Source organism: Arachis ipaensis, chromosome B3 (assembly GCF_059453495.1).
Source record: "Arachis ipaensis isolate K30076 ecotype BB chromosome B3, ASM5945349v1, whole genome shotgun sequence".
Classification (NCBI taxonomy): Eukaryota; Viridiplantae; Streptophyta; class Magnoliopsida; order Fabales; family Fabaceae; genus Arachis; species Arachis ipaensis.
The window spans coordinates 15122477-15145652 of record NC_142438.1 but is presented as its reverse complement, the minus strand read 5'-3'; the positions used below and the strand labels follow the sequence as shown (position 1 = coordinate 15145652).

At 34.7% G+C, this 23176-nt stretch overlaps 1 protein-coding gene and 1 pseudogene across 1 annotated transcript; one reads left to right on the top strand and one right to left on the bottom strand.

The window, feature by feature from the left end:
• Positions 1–263: 263 nt before the first annotated feature.
• Positions 264–13424, bottom strand: SGR2 (shoot gravitropism 2 (SGR2)). Its single transcript, XM_016332639.3, has 21 exons — positions 12864–13424; positions 12290–12390; positions 11981–12175; positions 11053–11208; positions 10257–10328; positions 9980–10132; positions 9353–9403; positions 8962–9132; positions 7879–8028; positions 7262–7327; positions 6666–7175; positions 5656–5728; positions 5462–5550; positions 5202–5274; positions 4411–4513; positions 3898–3991; positions 3752–3814; positions 2687–2735; positions 1920–2017; positions 1694–1740; positions 264–854 (listed from the first exon to the last, which is right to left on the bottom strand). The coding sequence occupies exons 1-21, from the start codon at positions 13075–13077 to the stop codon at positions 599–601; spliced, it is 2784 nt and encodes a 927-aa protein (XP_016188125.1). The 5' UTR covers positions 13078–13424; the 3' UTR covers positions 264–598.
• A 6254-nt stretch (positions 13425–19678) lies between these two features.
• LOC148569902 (uncharacterized) lies at positions 19679–22558 on the top strand (annotated as a pseudogene).
• Positions 22559–23176: the final 618 nt, after the last annotated feature.

Here is a 23176-nt window from a genome sequence, read left to right as displayed (position 1 = left end):
GGATTCTGAATGAGTCTTCTGACGAGGAGGTAGGTGGGCTGGTATAGGGAATAATTTGTCCACCCAAACCAGAAACCGAAGCAGCCCCGATTCATCCGTAGACTGTACCACTGTGGTCATAAAAATGGCCAAAAGTTCAATCTACAATATGGAAAAACGTTATAATGCTCTCCTTACACCTTACATCTGTGTTTTCCCCGGGACTATACTCAATTGCTCAGGTTTTGCCATATATAAAATGTCTCTGATTTAAGTGTACACAGTGAAGAACAATCATTTCATTATATAGCAATTTGTTCTAAGGACCATGATTATACAGTTCGTAAACAAAAGGTACAAGTATGATTTTCCCCGCTCTTTTCTCCTCCTATGTACATTGGAGAATGGAACAATTCACCACTACACTAGTCAGCCATATCGGACAACTCTAAGATGATGAATCCTTCTACTTCTAGTGTACATTCTTTGACAATTACACAATTGCAATTACATTGTTAGAGGCATTAACAGCAACTACGGATGAATGATTGAGAGCAATGCTCGTATCAGCATGTGCCACATTCACAAAGCAGTGATTTGATGCAAGCCTTGCATTTATTTAGAAACTAGAAGGTGTGCGCTTCTGTATAATCCTTCTAGCCTTGCTTGAGAAGTTTCTCACCATTACCTTGTCAGAGAATGTCAAGGGAACTTCTTCCTCAACAGTCTCTCTCCTATCAAACCAGCCAGTAGAACCACTCTCGTACTTTGAGGTGCCTGTGCCTGATGCATCCGAGTAGTTGGGGTCTTCTGGTATATCTCGATACAAATGTTTCAATATAAAAAGAGCAGTGTCATAATCCCGCCAATAGTTTCTGTACAGAGCAAAAAAAATGGTGGTCAGTTATCAGTTATAAGAATAACACCACAAAATCCATGATATTTCTGTCAAATCATTCATTCTCTTTCTAGTAATAAAATAATAGACACTGAAGCTCCAAAACATATATTAACCATGTCTTTCCCGCTGCAGAGAAGACCCTTATGATTAGGCACATCAATTCTAAATCTATGCTATGTTTAAGGAAGAGAATCAACTCATCACCACATTGGATCTGATTTTAAAATAGATTGTTCTGTGTATTGTCCCGGTATATATAATGTGGCAATTGAGCCACTGGCCATGTAATTGGCTCAAGGGACATAAGAAAAAATGCAATATGTTATTGTTTTACATAAATTTTAAACATATCTTTATGAATTTAATGTTCATGTACTGTCAATGTAAAAGAATTTTACACAGACAACCAATCGTGTATTGTCATGTCAGCAAAAATAACTAATTTCCAAACCCACTACTTAAAAAGTCATCTAAACTTGCATCAAAATTATACTTATCAAAATTACACAGACAACCAATAGTGTATTATGTTAACAACTAGAGAACAAATTAAACAAATCACAGATATTCTAAGCAAACTCCAATTACAAGTCTACAAAGGATCAGATGTATGTAGCCTAACATAAGCAAAGAGGTTGTTTATGTTATTAGAATCCATGGCCACCAGACCAGAAATAAGAATTGTTATATATATATATATATATATATAACCTAACAATTAAAATAATCACCCAGTTGCTTCATTTTATTCACTTCCAATGACTACAATCTTGATAGTATGATAATTACACAAATTCTAAATGAAGCACTTACGTATGTGATCCAATGGCTTGCAGATATGGATGCTCGAATGTCTTATCCTGTATATCAAACAGAAAATCAAACGAATAAAGAAAAAGAATTTGAATGAGTTAATTTTGGAGCAGCAAGTTTTGCAGAAATCAGTTATATATGATCTTGGTTTGCACAAGACTTCTGACACTGGAGTAGTGGGTCAACAATAGCAGTAGCAGATTGTTAGTTTGGAACAACTCCATACCTGTAGCATGTGATCAATTCGTCCATCCTTGCTTCCTGTCAACCTCTCCATCATCAAAGACCCATATGATGGCTCTTCCTCCACTTCTGGATTTTCATCTGCAATACAGGAGCCAAGAAAAAATTGTCACAATTATGTTATAGCATTAATCAAGAATAAATGATTTAATAACCACGAGACCAATAAAGTTGCAAAAGCAGAGTCAAACTATCAAACACAACATGTTTGGTATTGTTATATTATTTTCAATTTACATTCTACAATAAAGACTATAGATGAGGACCATAAATATCTGCATTAAGAACAGAAGCAAGATTTAATTTGAACTCAAGTAGTCAAGTTTTATAACTTGTTAAAGCTGAAATCAGCTTGCAATGCTTTTTACAGTTATTGTGGAATTTCGCACATTCCCATTAGGTTATAAAAATCTAAATGTTCATAGATATAGCCATCACATGACTTTAAAGTTCAACATTTCTTTTGGTGACATAATATTTACCAAAAAGTCAGCGAATGAAACATACTCCCACAAGACTGACTACCATGTCTGTGGCATGGTTATTAGTTATCACAACCCTGGCAAAAGGAACTAAGAAAAGCCACTTCTAAATAAAATGCAAATGGGAAAAGCTGTAAGATTACAAAAATCCATTTTAACAGCTACTATATCAACAGTCTTAAAAACAACCTTATTATATGAAATCGGAAAACATTAGCTCATAAAAATGAAGTTATCAAATGAAAAGGATCCTGAAAGACAATATTACCTTCTTGGTTATCCATGCTTGTCGATTGACAAACTGTGAGGACCTTAACCTGCTCGAAAATCATGAATAACAATCATCTTACAAAGCTAAACAATATGTTTTCTGTTCAATCTAGCAGAACCATCATAATTGATGAATTACATAATTCAATGTTCTAAAATAATATTAAGCTTCAAATTGTCTATATTGAGCTGCATTTGTAACAAACCTGCATACACTTTAGCTTACTAGTATATTCTCCCAAAATGAATTGTCGACCAACCCATGAACCAAACTCTAAGCTAGCAAGTTTACAAAGCAATCAAAACTCATAAATTTCACATTTGAAACTTAGAAAACCACTATGGTAGCTGCAATCTTCGTAGTTATTATTAACATCTCTGCTTAGGTGGTCCTATATTTCGTGAACATTACTCCAAATGTGTCCTCCTTCACTTTCTTTCTCCCTTTAGGATTCCAGTAAGGGTAGCAGATATTAGTAACATACATTGTTTTATGGTCAGCCTTTGACTCCTAATCCAAAATCCCAATAAAGGAGCTCACCCCAACAGAAATACAAGGACAGAACCTAATTGCATTATGTTTCTTAAAATTTTTCACGCTGATTTGGCCAACAGAGGAATATCTAATTATTATTCTTTTTTTTTTTTCCAAAAATGTACTTCTCTCTGATAAAGCCTCTTGCTTTTAACCAAAAAAGTGGTCAAGGTGACAAGCAATCTTAACCACTGGACATCAGTTTAAATACTACGGAAGCAACTCTTTATATGGAAATTATATAATTCATACCCCCATGGTTAAACAAAAACTAACTCCACGAGTGTTTCAAATGAATTCAGAAACAAAAATGAAAACTGCACATTTTCTGTGCACAATGCACATGAAACATGAAAAGCTAGGGAACAATAATAGAAAAATAGATTCAGAAATGGATATTATAGAAGGGGAAAATGTAACAGGGTGAAAGGATGATATGAAATGAATAAATAATCGTAATCCTTAGTCATCTAGCCTAATCTGTATGCCATCCCTCCACTTGGTTATTCTTATAGAAAAGATGCTCACCGTTGCAGAATTCAGATAATTCTTCACTGCCTGAGTGCGAACTGCCAAATCTTCAGTAAATTCCTACACCAGGATTGAGGGGATTATTTGAGACAAATACAGTGGTCCAGTGCATTCACATGGTACAAGCATCTATACTGCCTTACCTGAAATCCAATATGCAACCTTCTTCCTCCTTTGTGATACGGAATCAAAACAGGACGTTTGCCAATGTATTCTTTACAGACAAGTGGCTCTATCCTGCAGTGATATTTTTTTGGGGGGATAAAAATAGCATTTATGATGTCATATATTTTTCTAAATCCTCAGATAGAATATTAAAGTAATATATTTTGGAAAGAAAATTAGTAAAATAATGTTGAATTGGTATTAACAATTCCACAAGCCAGTGTGCAAGTAGCAAGACAAAGGTCCTCACATCCATGTTCAAACAATGTGGAGCAGTTTGTTAGATATATACCTTTTTTCCCACCCTAATATAATACTCCTCTTGTTGCAAAATTATATATTAAAGTGATGTTCCAAATTCAAATAGCAGCAACGGGATTTAGCAAATACATAGAATTTGAGCATAATTAAGGGATTATTTAAAAACAACTGGGGGCAAGAAATAAAAAAGCCTACTAGGGAATTTCATTGGGGATGAAAATATAACAAACCTGTATGCAACTGGATCGTAGGGGTGAAAAATGTTGAACATCTGACGACAAGCTGGCATTTCTTCGATTATATTTTCCTGCTCCCAATATTCTTGACCTCTGCCTAGAATGATGAGGAAAGAGTTTTGTCTTAATTTACATCAATACAATTGAAGCTTGTATGTTTATAGGTGACTAGCACTTATCCAATAAAGTAATATGGTGTGATATTCCCAACTTCCTATTTCCAACTTAATCTAATAGTGTCAAATGAATTTGAATGAAAGAAAGTTTTAGAAGAAAACATGGTCAAAGCAGGGGAGCCCAATGAACAAGATCTGAACCAATGGAGATTAGGAAGGATAGTGCATGCAGTCTTATTTCCGCAAGCAGAGAAACTCAACTTGTGAGCTCTAAGTCACAAGGCAGAAACCTTTTGCACTAAGGCTAACCCTCAATTTGCATACTCCTGATATGGTCTCTAAATCATACTTCCATTACAAATGGTTCATCAATGTGGAAACAGAGCAATATAGTATAAAATGTGCACTATTGTAAAAGGAACTTCAAGACTAGAAATAAAATTTCTACATTCTACGGTGGCTATAAAGCTCTGGCAACACTTAAAAATTGTAGCCAAAATTAAGGTCACATTTTTTTATTATTGCCAATGCTTTTTAATTTGAAAAAAAAAAGGTGTGACCTTAATTTTAGCAATACTTTTTTAAGTGTTGACAAAGTTTCATAGCCATCATAATTATAGCCACTATAGAATTCACACCATTTATGTATACATGCTCAAAACTTATTACCATTGCCAATTCGGATATTACGGAGAGAAAGAAATACACCAAGAGGGGATCCAACAGCGAAGAAGGTGTCAACCTGCCATACAAGCAGTAACAATCATATTATCAATGAGATATATAACTCATATTTTAAATGGAAATTAGCAAGCACCCATCTTTTTTTCATTGGATATGTTTAAAATACTAAAGGGAAACATACATCACAGTAGAAAACACTGAAGAGATTATATACCTGAAACAAAGGTTTTTATTTGTTACCATACCTTGAAATGAAGCTTTGTGTACTTGATATATGGGGTATAACTCTTTGATTCATCTTGTGGCGTAGATAACCCTTCAGGTAACTGTTGCACTGCCATATTGACATAAGCATCTTTAACTATTTTGCGTTATATATTGAAATTCAAAGAGAACAAAGAAAACACTTTAAGCTGTTCAAGCACAAGCTAGTAACTACCAGGTTGCAACTCTTCAATATGCCCTGCACCTCGTGATTCCATTTTGACTAGAGAGGCTCTCAATGAATCAATCTAAACAACGACATTACAAGTTATTACCATACTAATTCAAGAACATTCCATTGATTTTATAAGTCTAAAAGTAAGTAAGCCATGTATGTAGTATATATGCACACACCAAACCCAGCCTCCATCTTACAGTTCAAGCTCTCATACTAGTATAAACATGTATCACAGACCAATTCAGAAATTCAACCCACTAGGAGTAATAGACCAAGAATAGGCACAGTGAAACACAGCTAAGGACTAAATCTTTACAGGGTAACAAACCAGGCGATAATGAAGTTCTTAATAATTCCAGGTTTTATTCAAGAAATGGCAGAGATTTTAAATTCAAGACAATACCTCTCAAGTTAATGCCATCTTAGGGAATTCAAAACTAAGTATTGAACAATAACTTCATATCCACACGTTATTAGACTAAAATAACTCCCAAACCATAGTTACTAAGCCAAACCCACCATTCCATGGGACATATTGACATACTAACAAGACACTAACAATTCATAAGCACACACAGGACGCAATCAAACTCATAACCATAAAGTGTAAAAAGAACTTAACATTGCCACTTCTCTGGGTGTGTGGAAAAGAAGGGGGTATGGAGGGAGGGTGAGGTAGCCAACCTAAAATTTACGATGGACTGAGTGTTTGCTTTCTCCATAGAAACACCTTTAATAGGATGAGGTGTCAGAGAAAACAAACCATTATGGACAAGCAACTAACAGCTTATGATAATGGTACTGCAATTGACATGATTAATTGATTGATTGTCATGAATTAACGATTCATCTTGAAGGGAAGTAAGTAAAGGATAAACAGCAGGGGTGCTTCTGTATCTTATGGCTTCTTAGATTTCCTCACTATCTTGAAAGGGGGAAGTTTCCAGAAAAGAACATTAAAAATGAAAAATTACAAATAAAGGAACAGGTAGAACCTGAAAACTAACCTCTTTCATGAGCTTCTTGATTACTTCATCTTTGTTCTCTGTACCCTGGCATTCTTCCTCAGACAATCTCTTTGCCAATAGCCCAACATTCGCGCTCTCAGACTTATCCAACCCATTGAATGTCTCCGAAGGCATGTCACTAGAATAAGAAAGGAACTCAGAAACATCTCCCTCATTACTTGGTTTAGGAGCATCAGTTTCAGCAGTGATGTGTTCACTTGATGAGGCAGGAACTGAAACTAACGATTCCTCTGAATTTTCTTTCTCTACTTCAGGAATGATCTGCTGCATACTGTTCTTTTCATTGGAGGGGTTCACTGTGTTCAAAGTGTCGTCCTTATTGATTGATGAATGGTGAAAATGACTGTCTTGCTCATCAGGAAGTGATTCCCCGTTTTTAGCATGCTCCTTGAACATCCAATCCATTGGAAAAGGGCAGGACAGATTATTTTGATGGCAGAGGATATCATATGAAAGGACACTTCCCAGAGAATGTCCATATAAAGAAATCTACAGAAAAATCAGCCAAAAATAGATAAATTATATATATTGAAAATGCATAGAGGACAAATGAAGCAAACTTTCTCATAGTGTACCTTTCCATCATATCCAGGATTCCTCTTGAGAAACTTCAGATATAATCGATTCAGTTGGTTAGATACCTATAGAATGGTTTCACAATCAAGGGTTCTGTTACAAAAATCTTCAAAACAAACCATCCAAATCAAGAAGGAAACAAGAATGTTACTTTCCATCTGAAATTTTTGAAATTAGATAAATCTGTTGTGCTGTCACGTGAAATTTAAAAAAAAAATGCATCATGTTTCCACTTGTATGTTTGACAGTGCTGTTTTTGCAATTACCAAAACAGCTCTGAGAACAACAAGAGGCTCATAGAAGTAATCCTCTCTAAAGTTCTTCAAAAATGGAGTTTGTGGATTCAAGGGGATATTAAAGCAGAAACCATATAATATCATAAATGCCCCTAGGATCAGAAAAATACAAAAATACCTTCTTTACCAATTCTAATAGACCTAAGGGATTGTGAGAAAGTAAGTTTTTGGGCTATTGCAGTCAATTGAAAATAAAACAGTAAGATTTGATCTTTAAATGGGGAAAAAGTAGGAAAAAGTTGAAATAACGAGATCTGATCATTTTTAAAGATTTAAAAGACAATGTAGGTATGCATGTCTATATGTGCACACATACATACCGAGTCAATTATGTCTTGACAGTATATTGGGCTCATGTAGTATAAAACATCATGAACAGTAGCACTCAGCATAACACGCAAGCCGCGAACCCCATCGAGAGTTATTTTCTCAACAGCTGTTTCACCACTAAGCTTCAAACCTTTTCTCCACTAGATAACATGAATTCATGAATAAATATAGCAAAATAAAATGAAAGATTATGATTAACATAAACAATCACAATGATTAAAAGCATTGAGGCCTCCGTAAAATTTGCAATGTGCTCTTTGTACACAGATTTGTAGAAGAACCCGTAAGATTTCAACTTATATATTTCTCTTTGCCTGTAAACATGCTACAAGCTTTGGTTCTGTCTAGAAAAATGGCCTCTCTTTCATGTTCAACTTATATTTCAAGGGAATTTCTCATTCTGACGTTCAGGATAGATTGTGCAGGTTGCTCACACATATCAGGAGAACAACACCCCCCCCCCCCCCCAAAAAAAAACCACAAAAAAAAAAATAAAACCACACACCTACACACATAAAAATACAGCAGATTTTGCAAATTTGCCAAGTTTGGAACTTGACTCTAGTCTATCCAAAGTAATTCCAGCTTTGATTACATATGCTGTATAAATTGCAAAAGATACTTTGAATCCATAACATCAGAACATCATGTAACTCCACAAAAACAAAATCAAAGAGCAAGCCTAAACACTCATCAAACAGAGCAAGTGAAACAGACAACATTTCCACTGTTGCAGAGATCACCAGGAAGATTATGGGATTTCATGCAAGTTTCTAACTATGTGGTACAGCCATACAGGTCATACAAGCCAGGAAATAGTTCTTCGATTCACAATACAAGTCTCAATTCGGTTTAATATGGATTAGCATAGTATCTATGTCAGTTTCGACCATTTTTGCAACATGCAGTCCAATGGATAATCAAGATGAGAAAGAGCTTAACTTTGTATATAAGGAAAATAATGATAAAAGCCTCATAATAATAATAATAATAATAATAATAATAATAATAAATAAAAAAACAGGAAATCTCATATAAGGCTCAGAACACAAAAATGAGAACATGTGAGATACCTGGCATGGTATAAAGAGGACCCTTTGAGTGCCACGTTGGTGATGAGTAAGATGCTGTTCTGCAAGCCTTGCTGTAATATGCCGAAAATTTGCCACATCATCAACCAAATTAGATTTTTCCAGCCTTTGACCAATTCCATGAACCATAAATACCAAGTGTCGAACAGGGACCTACAAACAATTATTATCATACAGCTGATATGTAGCAAACCAATTATGACCAGGGGAAGGCGCATTATATGATCAAATCCAATTCCAAAGGGAAATAAAACTAAGTTTCCAAGTTTTAGCAGGATGGTATGGAGCTCTAGAGACTGACAAGAACACAAAAAGCTAACTGAAAGGGAGAAAAAGAGTATGACGATGAACACAATATAAATGTAGGCTATACCTGTGAGCAGTAATCATCCATCTCCTCCTCCTTCTGTTGCCGTAATTCATCCTGTTAAAATTTGTAAGTTAATAACAATAGAATTGATTTCTATTTGTATGCTTCCAGAAAGAAGAGCCTTGAAGTTTATTCAACAATTAACTGATAATTATCCACAATATTATCCAATAAACTTACTAAAATTTACGATATCAATTGTCATGTGTTGAATATGATACAGTTTCTTATTTTCTACAACAAATCATGCATTAAAGAATAACCAAGAAATAATGGCATCCCTGACATAGCTACAGCAAGATTTATATATCAACATAAGCACGCCTCTGTAATCACAATAATTGAGAAGATAAAATTCCAAGGCAAATTTGCTATCCATAAGGGAAATGAAACGGGTGGGGTGAGTTTAGACATGATTAATGACAAGGAGCAATGACGTCATTTAATCTATGTAACCAATCCCACCTAGTAGGACAAGACTCTATTGTTGCATCTTATGGAAAGATTGAGGAGCTTTTTTGTGACAACATGATTATATATAACTATTAGTACCTATATACATTCTAGTAGTAAGACCCCCCCCCCCCCCCCTCTCTTCTCCACACACACAAAAAAAAAGAAGAAAAATACCTGGGTTGGTTTTGATGAATCTGATGGTGAGTAACCACGTCTTAGTTTGATTGCATTTCTGCTAAAACTAACAAAACTAGAAAAGCCAGAAGCATCGACACTTAGCCAGGCATCCCAGGTATCATCTTCTCCTGTGAAAAGTGCATGCAGACCCTGCATGATCAACAACAATATAGAATGAAGCACCAGTCATTTACAATTTTAAAAATAAATAAATTCTCTATCTGTAAAACAAAATAAATAAAACATATCATCCTTTTAGAGATATTCTACATACTGGTGTGGAGCCTTGCAAATCAACTCGAGCTGCAAATAGACCTGAAGGTTGAAATGTTCTACGATGCCAAACCTGTAGAAACCAATGAATCGTAAACCTTATACTCTGGGCGAAGGGAAGAACCAAATTGAAAGCCGATCACCCTCTAACCCCCCCCCCCTCTCTCTCTCTCTCTCTTTCTCACAACAACAAAACAAACAACACCCTTCCTTTCCTTCCTTCACACAAGTGTGATGCTAACATGTCCAGGATATGTATTTAGAATCTTCACGGAGTAAAGAGGTTTCCAAGTTTTTTGTTGCACAGCTAATTTGTAAGAGTACCTTTGTGAACTCCATGAAACTTACAAGATTAAGTGTTATCTCTGGCTGTTCTGTTTTCTTTATCTTTCAGGATCATAATACATCCCTTGATCTTATAATCTTTTTCTTGTACAACAATTTCCAATAAATGATAATAAAAAGAGACTAAAGAAATGGAAGTATAATAACAATCTTGGCGTTTTGTAAATAGATTGCAAAACATTGTAAAAGGCGAGAAACAAAATTGTAAAAAGCAGAAGGTAATAACGTACTAAACTGGGATAAACAAGAAAAGCATATCAATTGGACAAAACCCTATCAAACAGCCTTCCAGAAACAATTTGATAAGAACAATAAAATAAAAAAGGAGCAAGAGTTGCACATGGAAGATGATTTTGCAATTCAAATTAGACCCACATGCACAGCAAAAGCCTTTTTAAAATTATGAATAGAATTATTTGTTGGAAAACATTAACACAAACAGTTAGAATGACCTGAGTACGATAAGCAATCTCTAGTTGTTCAGCAACATCTTCACGAATTGGTAGCCAATCGAGCCCACCTTTACGAGCAAACCAATGGCCTCTTAGAACACGTCTATTTTCTCCGTTCCAGTAAACTGGGAAACAATGTCTCTTTGTCAAATCCACCTGCATGGATTGAGAATCACATCCTCAGAAATCAGTTCTAGTTATTTTCAAGCAAGAGAAAAGCCATGTTCCCTCTTTTTTTTCATTCTCTTTCTTTGAATCAAAGAATAATGTCCTAAGAGGAATAGAAGAACAATACAAAAAACACTGGAGGACCTCACACGAGCCCAAATATATATAGCTCCACTACTCAACATGTCCAAGAGGTAACATCCTCTAAAAAGATAATGAACTTTACATAAAGTAGGGCCAAACACTTAATCCTATCCCATAAAACTTGCTTGAGAAAATGCCCATTCTTTTATGTGCTTAATATAATTACTCACCAAAAATATCCCTAGAAGCAAGCAATATATAATAAGTGCTGATGAAAAATTTACGCCAAAAACACTTGATCCTTTCCTATCCTCTCTCTCCGCATTTAGAACCATGCATCAAAAACCAAATAATAAACGACATGCATCATGAAGACATGAAAGAACCTGTTTTTCTTGTGGGGAAAAAGGGTGAATTCAAACAAACATTGTATGTTTTCCAAATTTGTTTTCCATTTATTTTTAATCCACCTTCTAATAAAGTAAGATTAGAAAGCACTATGGTGTTTACCATAAATCACCCAAGAGTAGGAATGATATAGAAGCCACTTCTACCGCAAAACATTAAGGTTTTTCCATTAAAAACTCGCCAAATTTCCTCATATTGTGCTACATAAATCTAGAAAGTTATCATTGAGACCATTATGAAAAGAAGACACAAAAAACAAACAAAATACCTCATAGAGTCCTCCCTTTACAGGGACACCAACTCTCTCTTCCTCAATTTCAAAAAGTTGAAACGACTTTTTTCGCTCCAGCAAAGATTCATTGTGCTGCTTATCTAAATTTGTACTGGTACTTTGTCGTTGTCTTGGGCCTTCACTACATTCTGCATATTCTCTCCACCAACTAGAGAGTAACTCTTCCTCTCTCTACCAATGCATATACAACAAAGAATCTCATTATCTAGAAGTCATCCCATCCATGATTCAAGTAAAAAAAAAAGTAGAAGAAAAAGTAACCAACTATACATTTTATAAAATGACCTGCAAGAATGCTGCTTCAATTGCCAGAGAATCCCTCATGCCGAAACGAAAATAATCACTCTTCCCCACTATCTCTGTGCTCGGGACTGAGGCTGCCAACTCTGCAACGAGAGAGCAGGTGAGTGCAAGTACCAATGCTTCCACATTTTAATGAACAGACAAACAAACTCCGAAAGCATATCAAAAGAACAAGATTCAAAAATGGTGATACGAATCACAGGAAGTTAACGAGTTAAATGACAGTTTATGCTTGGTTTTTCTCAACACGGTTCCTTTTCTTGTGCAACAATTCATCAAACACATCACTTCGTACTTATATATTCACTAAGTCATTAATACACTAAGGCCCTGCAAGCCATTTCTAGCAAAGTTCAATTTAAAAAGCAAAAGCAACATCAGAGTCTCATGCAAGTTAAAAGATCACACTCCTAAAAGTCTAAACCCAAAGCCAAGCACAGCCCTATTGATTTGTAGCTGAACAGTGAGTGAAATGGCCCATAGAGAAACAAATGAAAGAGAAGCATAGTGAAGTATGGATATCAAGATTGCCGAATTGAATGAAGAGAATAGATACCGTTGGGAGCGAGAGGGATCTTGCAGAAGTACCACCTAACGTCACCGCCATCGGAGGGGCTAGAAGTCTGAGCAAGATACTTGTGCCTTGCTTTTGAATGCTCGATCACGTCTTCAAGCCTCGCAATGTTGGAAGGCGTGTTCTTCAGCGAGTCAGGGTCAGGGCTGTTGCTACTTCCCTCAGCGCCGCGGCGGTGCTCTTCCGCTTCCGCCATCGCCCGCCGCCGAGGAAATCAGAACCGATTGGGAGTCCGGGAACGGGAACAGACGGTGGAAGGTGTTGTATTGTTGTTGCGTTCGGTTGGAGTGAGCTACCAATTCTAAAATTGGAAGCGATTCTGTTTCTCTTCCTTTTTCTAATTCCTCTCTTTCTGCTTTGTAAATCAAAACTGAGAGAGAAAGAGAGAAGGGAAGGAGGGAGAATGACAGAGATGGCGTGCGTTGAATGTCAGGTGAATTTCATTTCATTCATCATTTCAAACATGCTATTTTCCATACACCAACAGCCAAACAGCGGTGGCTCTACTAGGGGTGTGCATGGCCCGGCCCGGCCCGAAGACCCGGCCCGGTCCCGAGCACTTTAGGGGCTAATTTGATGTGATTTCATCGGGTCTAGGGCCGGGTATGGGTCTCAAAAGTAGACCCGGTCATTATTTCGGGTCGGGTCCGGGCCATAGCTCGGGTCACCCGAAATTGGCCCGGTGGCCCGGTCATCATACACAATTAATATTTTGTGTTATTAGTGATGGATGATGGCTATTATTATGTGAAATTTAAGTATTGTAAACCTTAATATTTTGTGTTATTAGTCATTATATATAAGACTATAAGTTAATGTTTTATATTTAAAATGCATAAGACTTTAGACTAATGCATAATTTTGTGTTATTTGTATTGATTTAAATATTTGGTGTTATTAGGCAATATTAGTATTGATTATGGTTATACTTTAATTTTAGAGAAGAGTTATTTCTTATTATATTTTTCTAAGTGAATTTTACCATGTCAAATAATGGTTGGAGTCTTGGAAATTTGGATATTTTTACATGCTAACTTACAAGAAGGTATCAAGGTAATATAATGTTAACGGCCCGGTTTTCACCCGGTTTTTACCCGGTATAATCGTGGCCCGAAAGTGTATAGGTTTCATCGGGTCTAGGGTCGGGTTCGGGTCTAACAAATAGACCCGGTATATATTTCGGGCCGGGTCTGGGTCACATCAAACCCGGTTTCACCCGGCCCATGCACACCCCTAGGCTCTACCCAAAATCAAGATTATTACATTAAGAAAATGAATTTATTTTTTATGCAGGAAAATCGTTTTAATGAGAATAATTATTTTTTATATTTATTGATTGTGTATATAATTATATAAAAAATAATTATAATTAACTTTTTTTTATCTTTAAACTCACAATTTTCTAGATAAATATGAGGAGACTATGCCATTTTAATTATAACTCGTTGGATATTACATATTAACTATTAATACCCTATACATTAGTAAATGGCATTGCTCCTTCCATAAAGATAATAGTTATATACATGTATTATATCAAATAATTTAATTAAATATATTGTAATCATATAACAATTTTTAGTTATCATCTTCAATTTTCATGTTAATAGTTATATTCGTGATTCATAAATTCTAAATCGAATATTTTACTCTCAATAATTTTTTATTATTTTAAAAAATAATTGACGTGACTATCATAACACTATATATGTTAAACAAGAACAAATAGATCTCTATTTAAGTACCTGGTAAGTTATTTTGATAAGAGACATAAATCTTTAACAAAAACATCTTAAAACCACCAAATAATATTATTTTAAAGAAAAATAATTTGTTGGGTTAAATACGATTTTATAATTTGTTGGGTTAAGTATGATTTTGATTTCTAAATTATATAGACTAAAAATTTTTTTCTGTTTTATTTTTTTTGCCTACAAAATCATCTTTAATGTTTAACGTAGTTTTAAAATCGTTCTTTTGATCTAGATCTTAAAATTCTAGACTAAATTATCCGTAACAAAAAAAATTATAAAATAAAAAAAACAGATAAACTATTAATAGAAAAAAAAGAACTACAAAAAAGTCATTAATGGAATACCAACAACAACAATACACAATATTCAACAATAATACAATATTCAAATTCAAAAACAACAATAATATCATTTATTGCAATCTAATATTTTAAATTCAACAACATAAAAAGAAAAGAAGAGGAGAAGATCTGAAACCGTTACCTTAACAGGTTTGTAGGAATTCAGTTACCAAAACTACAATTTTTCAACACCCAATAAATCTTTACACCAATAAAACAAAATCCAATCATTAAGGGTGTGTTTGGGAAACGCGTTACAAGAGAAGAAGCACGTTTAGCCTTCTTGAAAGTTTCAATTTTTGGTTTGGCAAATTTTTTATTCATAAACGCAGAAGTGATTTTGCTTTCAAAACCACGTTTACAAGAAGCTACAATTTTAAACTTCTGCGTTTCACCGACGGACTTTTAGCCATCAATACTCCATCTTTATTTACCTTTTACCAACTTTATTCTTTATGCATGTTATTATATTATTTATGGAATTCTTATTATTTTTGTTTACATGAACTCTCTTTTTTTATTATTTATTATTTATTATTTTTAATTAATTATTTATTTGATATTATACACTTTTATAATTATAATTTTTTGTATTATTTTTATTATCTTTTTGTAATATAATTTATTAATTCTATTAGGTAAAGTAAATTAAACAAAAAATTAATTGTAAATAATAATAATAATAAATTATAGCATACTAAAAAAGAGTACTAAGAGTACTAAAAATATACTATAAAAAAATATCATAAATTTTTTTTTTATTTATTTCAATTACTACCAAGATAAATATTTATTTTTTTTTATTATTTTTAGTACGCTCTAAAATTTATATTTTGTTAGTTTTAATTAAAAATATATTTTGCCAATTTTTATATATTATTTTTATTTTAGTGTATAAATATTAATTTTATTATAGAATTAATTAATAAGATCTATTCAATTATCTAAATTAAAATGATAAGATAATATACAAAAATTATTTAAGTTGGTGTCTATTTTAGTAATTTTTTATCTAAAAGTGATTTTGAGTAGTATAATCCAAACAATATTTATTTTACTATAATTCATTTTGATGCAAAAATTACCAAACATAAATCACTTTAACACAAACTTACTTTTCATCAAAATCAAGTTTGCAAAATCAATTTTATTCAAACTCCCGTTTGTAAACTGTAATCCAAACACACACTAAGTTAGCTTCCTGCAAATTCTCAGCAAGGCTTCACAAAATTGAATACCCCTTGAAAGCTTGTTTCAGCTTGGTGGGAGCAAAACCATAGTAACCATAGAACAAAGCACTTACCAGAAATAAGAACTAATAATCAGCATTAATAGAACAACAAGACCAAACATTTATTCAATTTTCTTTAGTTTCAATATTTAATCTGTGCAAGCTAGGTCAAACAATTTTAACAGTGCTTACTGAATTGGTAAAACCAAGCAATCTAGCAAAGAATTAGCTCCAAAACATTCATTCTCCCTTAAAAATCAAGAATGCATCCAAATCAACAAGTAGAACTAACTCAACTGCAAAATCAACTAATCCAGGATCAGAAAAAAAAAAAAAGAAACAAGGAGAAAAGGAAGTGAATTGAAAAGGAAATAGGAAAGAAGAGGGAGGAGAAGGCATTGAAGAAGACCTGAAGAAGCGCAGAGAATGGTCATTGTCGTCCTCGTAAATAGTCAAAACTCAAAAGGCACACTACACGGTTTGGAAAGTGAAAGGACTTTGGTTTCTTGTTCTCGTTGTTGCGCTGCTCCTCGCGAGCTCCATGGTTGTCGCCACTGTTTCTACTTCTGTTTCTTCTATTTTTGCTTCTAACGAAAAAGAAGAAGATATGATGTAATGAAGAAGAAGAAGAAGAAGAAAAAGAAAAAGAAGAGAATAATATTTTGGTCCAAATGACGATTTTAAAATTACATTGAACCTTAGGGACGATTTTGTGTGCAAAAAAAAAGTTAAAAAAAAAATTGGCCTATATCTTAAAGACTAAAATCATACTAATCCTAATTTGTTTTATAATAACATTTCTTAGGATATTATCAAATAATAAAACATGTTAAGAATTTATTTATCTAGTTTGAATATAACAAAATTTATTAAAATTTGGTATGATGATACAATAGAGGGAAAGATTAATAAAATTTAGATCTTCTCATGAGAATAATGAGAATCCAAGTTTGAAGTTTAAAGAGAATGGCTTACATAAGAAGTTAAATATTTTGTTCTTTTACAGGAGTAGCTTATGTGGTACCAAAAGTGTATGGAGCAATGGATTAAATTTAGAGATCGTAATATAAATTCTTTTACCTCAAACCATTGTAAGGCATAAGAGAAGTAAAATTTATGGTCTTTTTCTTGAGGGTGGCTCTTGGACTTTGGAGGTTGAGGTTTTAGAGGCTGAAACAAACTCCTTTTTTAAAAATTTGTTTTCTACGAAAAAAGATATTCATATTGATACTATGGGTATTTTTTTCTCCCTCAACTTAGTCAAGATGAGACTTGTGGACCTGTTACTTTAGAAGAAGTTAGTAGTATGGTTATGGGAATAAATTCCTTCAAATCTCTTGAGCTGGACAAGTTTCAAGCTCTTTTCTACAAAAGAGTTCTTGAATGTTATTAAATTTTGCGTATTGTTCAAAAATCCTTTGCGGGAGAACTTGTCGGGTCGACTGCTTTTGATACTCTTATTGTTTTAATTCCTAAAGTGGAGTCTATGTCTTTTCCAAAAGATTTTTTACCAATAAACATGTGGAATGTGATTTATAAAATCACGACTAAGGTGTTTGTTAACATGTTCAAATCTTTTTTAATTGAGATTGTTTGACCTCTTCAAGGAGATTTTATTCTAGGTAGAGGCATGACAAAAAATATCATTATTGCCAGGAGATTATGTATTTCACGAGGAATACTAAGTCAAGAAAAGATATAATGACTTTTAAGATTAATTTTGAGAAAGTGTATGATAGAGTGAATTTAAGGTTTATAGAGATCTTTGAGACGGTTTGGGTTTTCCAATTCTACTGTAAGTCTTATGATGACTTATGTGACGTCGTCTTCTCTCCCTATTCTTTGGAATGGTAATAAATTACAAAATTTTAATCCAAAAAAAAAAGCTTGAGGCATGGGAATCCTATATCCCCTTACCTCTTTGTACTCTGTATGGAGAATTTGACTCTGTATAAAAAATTTGGCTTGTCTGGTTACTCATATGATCTGAACTGGCTCGTGGATTCCTGTTTTGATTTTGAGGCATGGCTTAAAAATTTCTCATTTAACATTTACGAACGACCTTCTTTTATTTTGCAAAGCTACTACGAAGCAAGTAAAAGTCGTGATGAAGACTCTGGATATGTTCACCAAGGCCTCATGAATGAAAATGATTTTTAGTAAATCAAAGGCGCAATGCTCAAAGCATATTCTCTTGAGAAGGAATAAAGTTGTCTCTAACATCTGCTTTTACTCAAGATTTAGGAAGATATATGGGAATTAATATTGAGCATGATAGAGCAACTAAAAAAACAACTTGGGAGGTGATTGAAAATATTCAATAGAAACTGGCTAATTGGAAGGGATCCTTGCTTAACAATGCTGGGAGGCTTTGTCAGGTTAAATCATGACTTATATCCCTCCTTTATAATATGCAAGTTTCCTTCATCTATGTTTGTGATAAGATAAATTTCTTGGAAAGATCAAGCAAATGACAAAAGATTGCCCTTGGTGAAGTGGGATAGTATTGGAGCTCCTAAGGTTGCAAGAAGGCTTCGTACTTGTGATACCATTATGATAATCTTTTCCTTTTTTTTTTTTACACTGGTTTGAGATTGTTTGAATAATAGGGATAAACTATGGATTCAGCTTCTCTTAGAAAAATATCTCTGGAATCCAATAGATTTTGGTTGCAACCATTTTCAAAATGCTTCTCCTATTTGAAAAAATATTGTTAAAGCCTTTGATATCCTTAAAGATGGTTTCAAGTGGTGAATTGGGAGCCTCTAACAATCTCTTTGGCACGATATTTGGACACTCATAGATTTTTTGAGTGATCTCCTCCTGGATGTTAATATTTCTAAGCTAAATTATACTATTAATGATATTTGGAGGAATGGTGTTTGGGACACTGATAGTTTAACAACTCCAATTTCAGAAGATATTAAGCTGGTTATTCGGCAATTTAGTCCCCAAAACAGTGGTAGTAATGAATCCAGTTAGAGTTAGTGGCCAACAGCTACAAAGCAGTATGGTGCTAGAGAGGATTAGAAGTGGCTAGCTAAGAGCAAATTTGGGTTGAATGATAACAACAGATGGAGATGGGTATGGAAGCTTAATCTACAATAAAAAATTAAGTTTCTTATTTGGCTTGCTTTGCATTCGACTCTTCCAATGGAGAAGTTTCGTTTTAGACACCATCTCTTCGCTATGGATGTTTGTCTAAGATGTAGGTTAGAGAAAGATATGGTGCAACATTGCCTTAGAGATTATGAGAAATTTAAAGTTATTTGAAGGCTGCTGGATCCATCCATTCTTGATTTTGATGGAGAGAGCAACTTTGTTTTTTGGATCCAAAAAAATTTGTGTGGTAGAGAATTACGTTTGGCGCTGGCTTATGGTGGATTTAGAGACATCGTTGCAATGATATCTTTAATTATGATGACCCTTAGACTGATGATAAAGTTGCTGCCAATGCCAGAAATTCGGCAAATGACTTTTGACTGTATACAACTAAGAACTATCTTCTTAAGAATTTGGATCAGCAACTAACTTAGGAACCTCCTCCAGATAATTCTTATAAAATTAATTGTGATGCTAGTCTCGTTTCTGAATTGGGTTTGGCTGGTTTTAGTTGTATTATTAGAAACTCTAATTGTTTGTAGGTGTCGGACTGCTTAGGAACTATGCCACCTTGGAATGTGATATGGCTGTTATAACCCAATTTGAAAAGGCTATAAATCAGTTTCGCATGTTATAACTCGGCTCTAAGCGTTATAACTCATCCAAACATTATAACTCAGATTCGCACATCAAAACAAATATCATAACGTCCTGATATGGTATTACTACTCTTCAATAAAAAATAATTGCTAAAGCATAACTGCTAACACTTCCTCACACATATAAAAGGTAAGGTGCATTATCTGAATAGGGATATACGAATATACATTGAACTAACTTAAGTATCAGAGTGTCTTTTGCAGGTACACTCCCCTTTTTGTTCTCTCCGCACCAAGATATACTCCCTAGACGAAAAGCTCGAACCCTCAAGTCACAAGCTCGGAACTAAAATAGAAGCTCGGAGCCTGCTACTGGAAAGATGAGCTATATCCAGTTAACTCACGTAAGAACAATTGGCCCACCATGGACCCTAAGAAATAAAGCCCTTCCTTCCTTCTTTCCTAGGCCTCAAGATTTCTCTATCCACCTATAGCTGATCAATCGCCTCTCACACCCTCTGAACTACTTCAGATGGTGATTTAGTTACAGCAAGCTAATCAGCGCATGGCGGAAGAGCATCAAAGAATGGCAAACCAAATAATCGAGTTGAGCAATGCTCGGATTGAAAATAATGACAATCATAATGAACGAGCCGAAGATGAGGAGCATGAATCTGACCCAATACATATCTCTAAAACCCAGTGACATGAAAAAGGTCGGCGAGCCGATGAAGAGAATCAACCAAACAATACTGTTGGTCCGTTCGCTGCAGATGTCATGAACTTTCAAATGCTCAAGAGGTTTACTCTGCCTACCAGCTTAACCCCTTATGATGGGTTGGGCGATCCAAGAAAGCACGTCAAGAAATTCCGATCTATAATGATAGTAAACGATGCTTCTGACCCTGTTTTGTGTCGTTGTTTTCCTACTTATTTAGATGGCCCTGCACTTGATTGGTTTTGTTCTTTGCCTGCAGATTCTATTTCTCGTTTTCAGGACTTAGCAAAATTTTTCGAGGATTAGTTTGCTGCGTCTTCTATCTATTTACATGATTCTGATTATTTAAACACAATCAAGTAAGGACAGAATGAAAGCTTGAAAGACTATATTACTCATTTTACAAAGGTAGCAAATACTATACCAGACCTTCACCTCGAAGTGCGTCTGGACGCCATCAAAAGCGGACTTCGACTAGGAAAATTCCAAGAGACGATCACGGTTGCAAAGCCAAAAACACTGGGCGAGTTCCGTGAGAAGGCTAAAGGTCAAATGGAAATTGAGGAACTCTACCAAGCTCGAAAATCAGAGAAAACTCACAATAGCAAAGACGAGGATAAAGATCGGGACAGTAAGAAAGCCTTCAAGCTAACTCCTCGCTATGACTCATATACACAATTTAACACCAAAAGGGACGACATAATCAAGGAGATCCTAAATTCAAAACTCGTTAAGCCTCCCCGGAAGGCCGGAATTATCAGGACACAAAGAACATGGATAAATCCAAGTATTGCACCTTTCACCAAATGCATGGACACACTACTAATGAGTGTGTGATTGCCAAAGACCTATTAGAGTGATTAGCTCGGCAGGAATATCTAGATAAATATATCAGCAGACACATACAAAAACGTGCCACATCCTTTGCCGACCACACCTCCACGGGACAATATTCCCGAGATAAAGAGAAAATGACTCATAATCATCCTGACCAACCATGAGGTATTATTAACTGTATTTCTGGAGGTTTTGCAGGTGGAGGAGCAACAAGCTCGGCCAAAAAGCGAACATACTAAGCTATGCTCTTGGTAGAAGGCAATTTGAATGAGACCAAAACACCTCTTCATTTTCCACAGATGACATTCCAAACGTCTGATTTCAATACAAACAATATAAATCTGGATGATCCGGTTGTCATTTCCATCCAACTAGGAGACCTTTTAGTACGCAAAGTGTTACTAGATCCAGGAAGCAACGCGGACATTCTATTCTATTCTACATTCCAAAAAATGAAACTGAGCAATAATATACTCCAGCCTTCCACTGGAGACCTGATTGGATTCTCATGTGAACATGTCCCAGTATTGAGATCTGTGTGGTTACAAACCACACTGGGTGAGCATCCTTTATCTAAAACTTTGGACGTTCAATATATATTTAGTTGTCGATTGTTTTAGTCCTTATAATTTAATACTTGGCCGACCTTTTTTAAATAAGTTTGGCGTTGTTGTCTCTACAATTCATCTCTGTATTCAGTTCCCTGTGCAGGACGATCTTATCGCGACCATTCACAGTGGCTATCGTAAAGCTCGTCACTGTTACAACATCAGTCTCAAACTACCAAACCGAGCTATAGGAGCTCAAGTGAATAATGTCCATAATTCTGATGAGCTCCTTGCACTTGCAGACCTTGACCCGAGAGCTGAGTTCCTTGAGCGACCAACACCAATGGAGGAACTACAAAAAGTATATTTCACTAATGATCCTAACAACTTTACTTATATAGGCACAACTCTTAGCAAGGAGGAAAAGAGTTCAATTCAACAATTCCTACAACAACATGTCGACCTTTTCGCATGGACTCCTGCTGATATGTTCGGAAATCATCCCTCGATCATTTCTCACAAGTTGGCACTTAACCCATCAGCCTGATCTATGGCTAAAAAAAAAAAACGTAACCTTGGCCTTGAGAAAAAGCAAGCATCTTTAGAAGAAACAAAAATGTTCATCAGTGCTGGTTTTATAAAGGAAATAAGGTTTACGACATGGCTGGCCAATGTGGTAATTATAAAAAAACACAACAGTAAATGGCGCATGTGCGTTGATTTCACCGATCTCAACAAAGCTTGCCCAAAAAATGCTTATCCTTTAACATCTATTGATTCTTTAGTTGATAATGCTTTAGGTTATAAAACCTTAAGTTTTATGGACGCATATTCTGGTTACAACTAGATTTTAATGCATCATTCTGATCAAAATAAAACTGCCTTTATTACTAACTATAGTAACTATTGCTATAAAGTTATGTCTTTAATTATATTATGCCTTTAATTAAAGACATATCAAGAAGCACAAACTATTGCTATAAAGTTATGCTTTTATTTATGTGTGAACTATTTGTGGTTGGGAGAGATCTTGTCTTGGCTTGGGAGAGTGGCGTAAAAGATGTTATTTGTAAAATTGATTGCTTGGATGTTTTCATTTTTCTCCAAAATCTTAATTATCATAATATATGTGAAGAAGCTGATCTTGTGTCTAAAATCCAAGAGC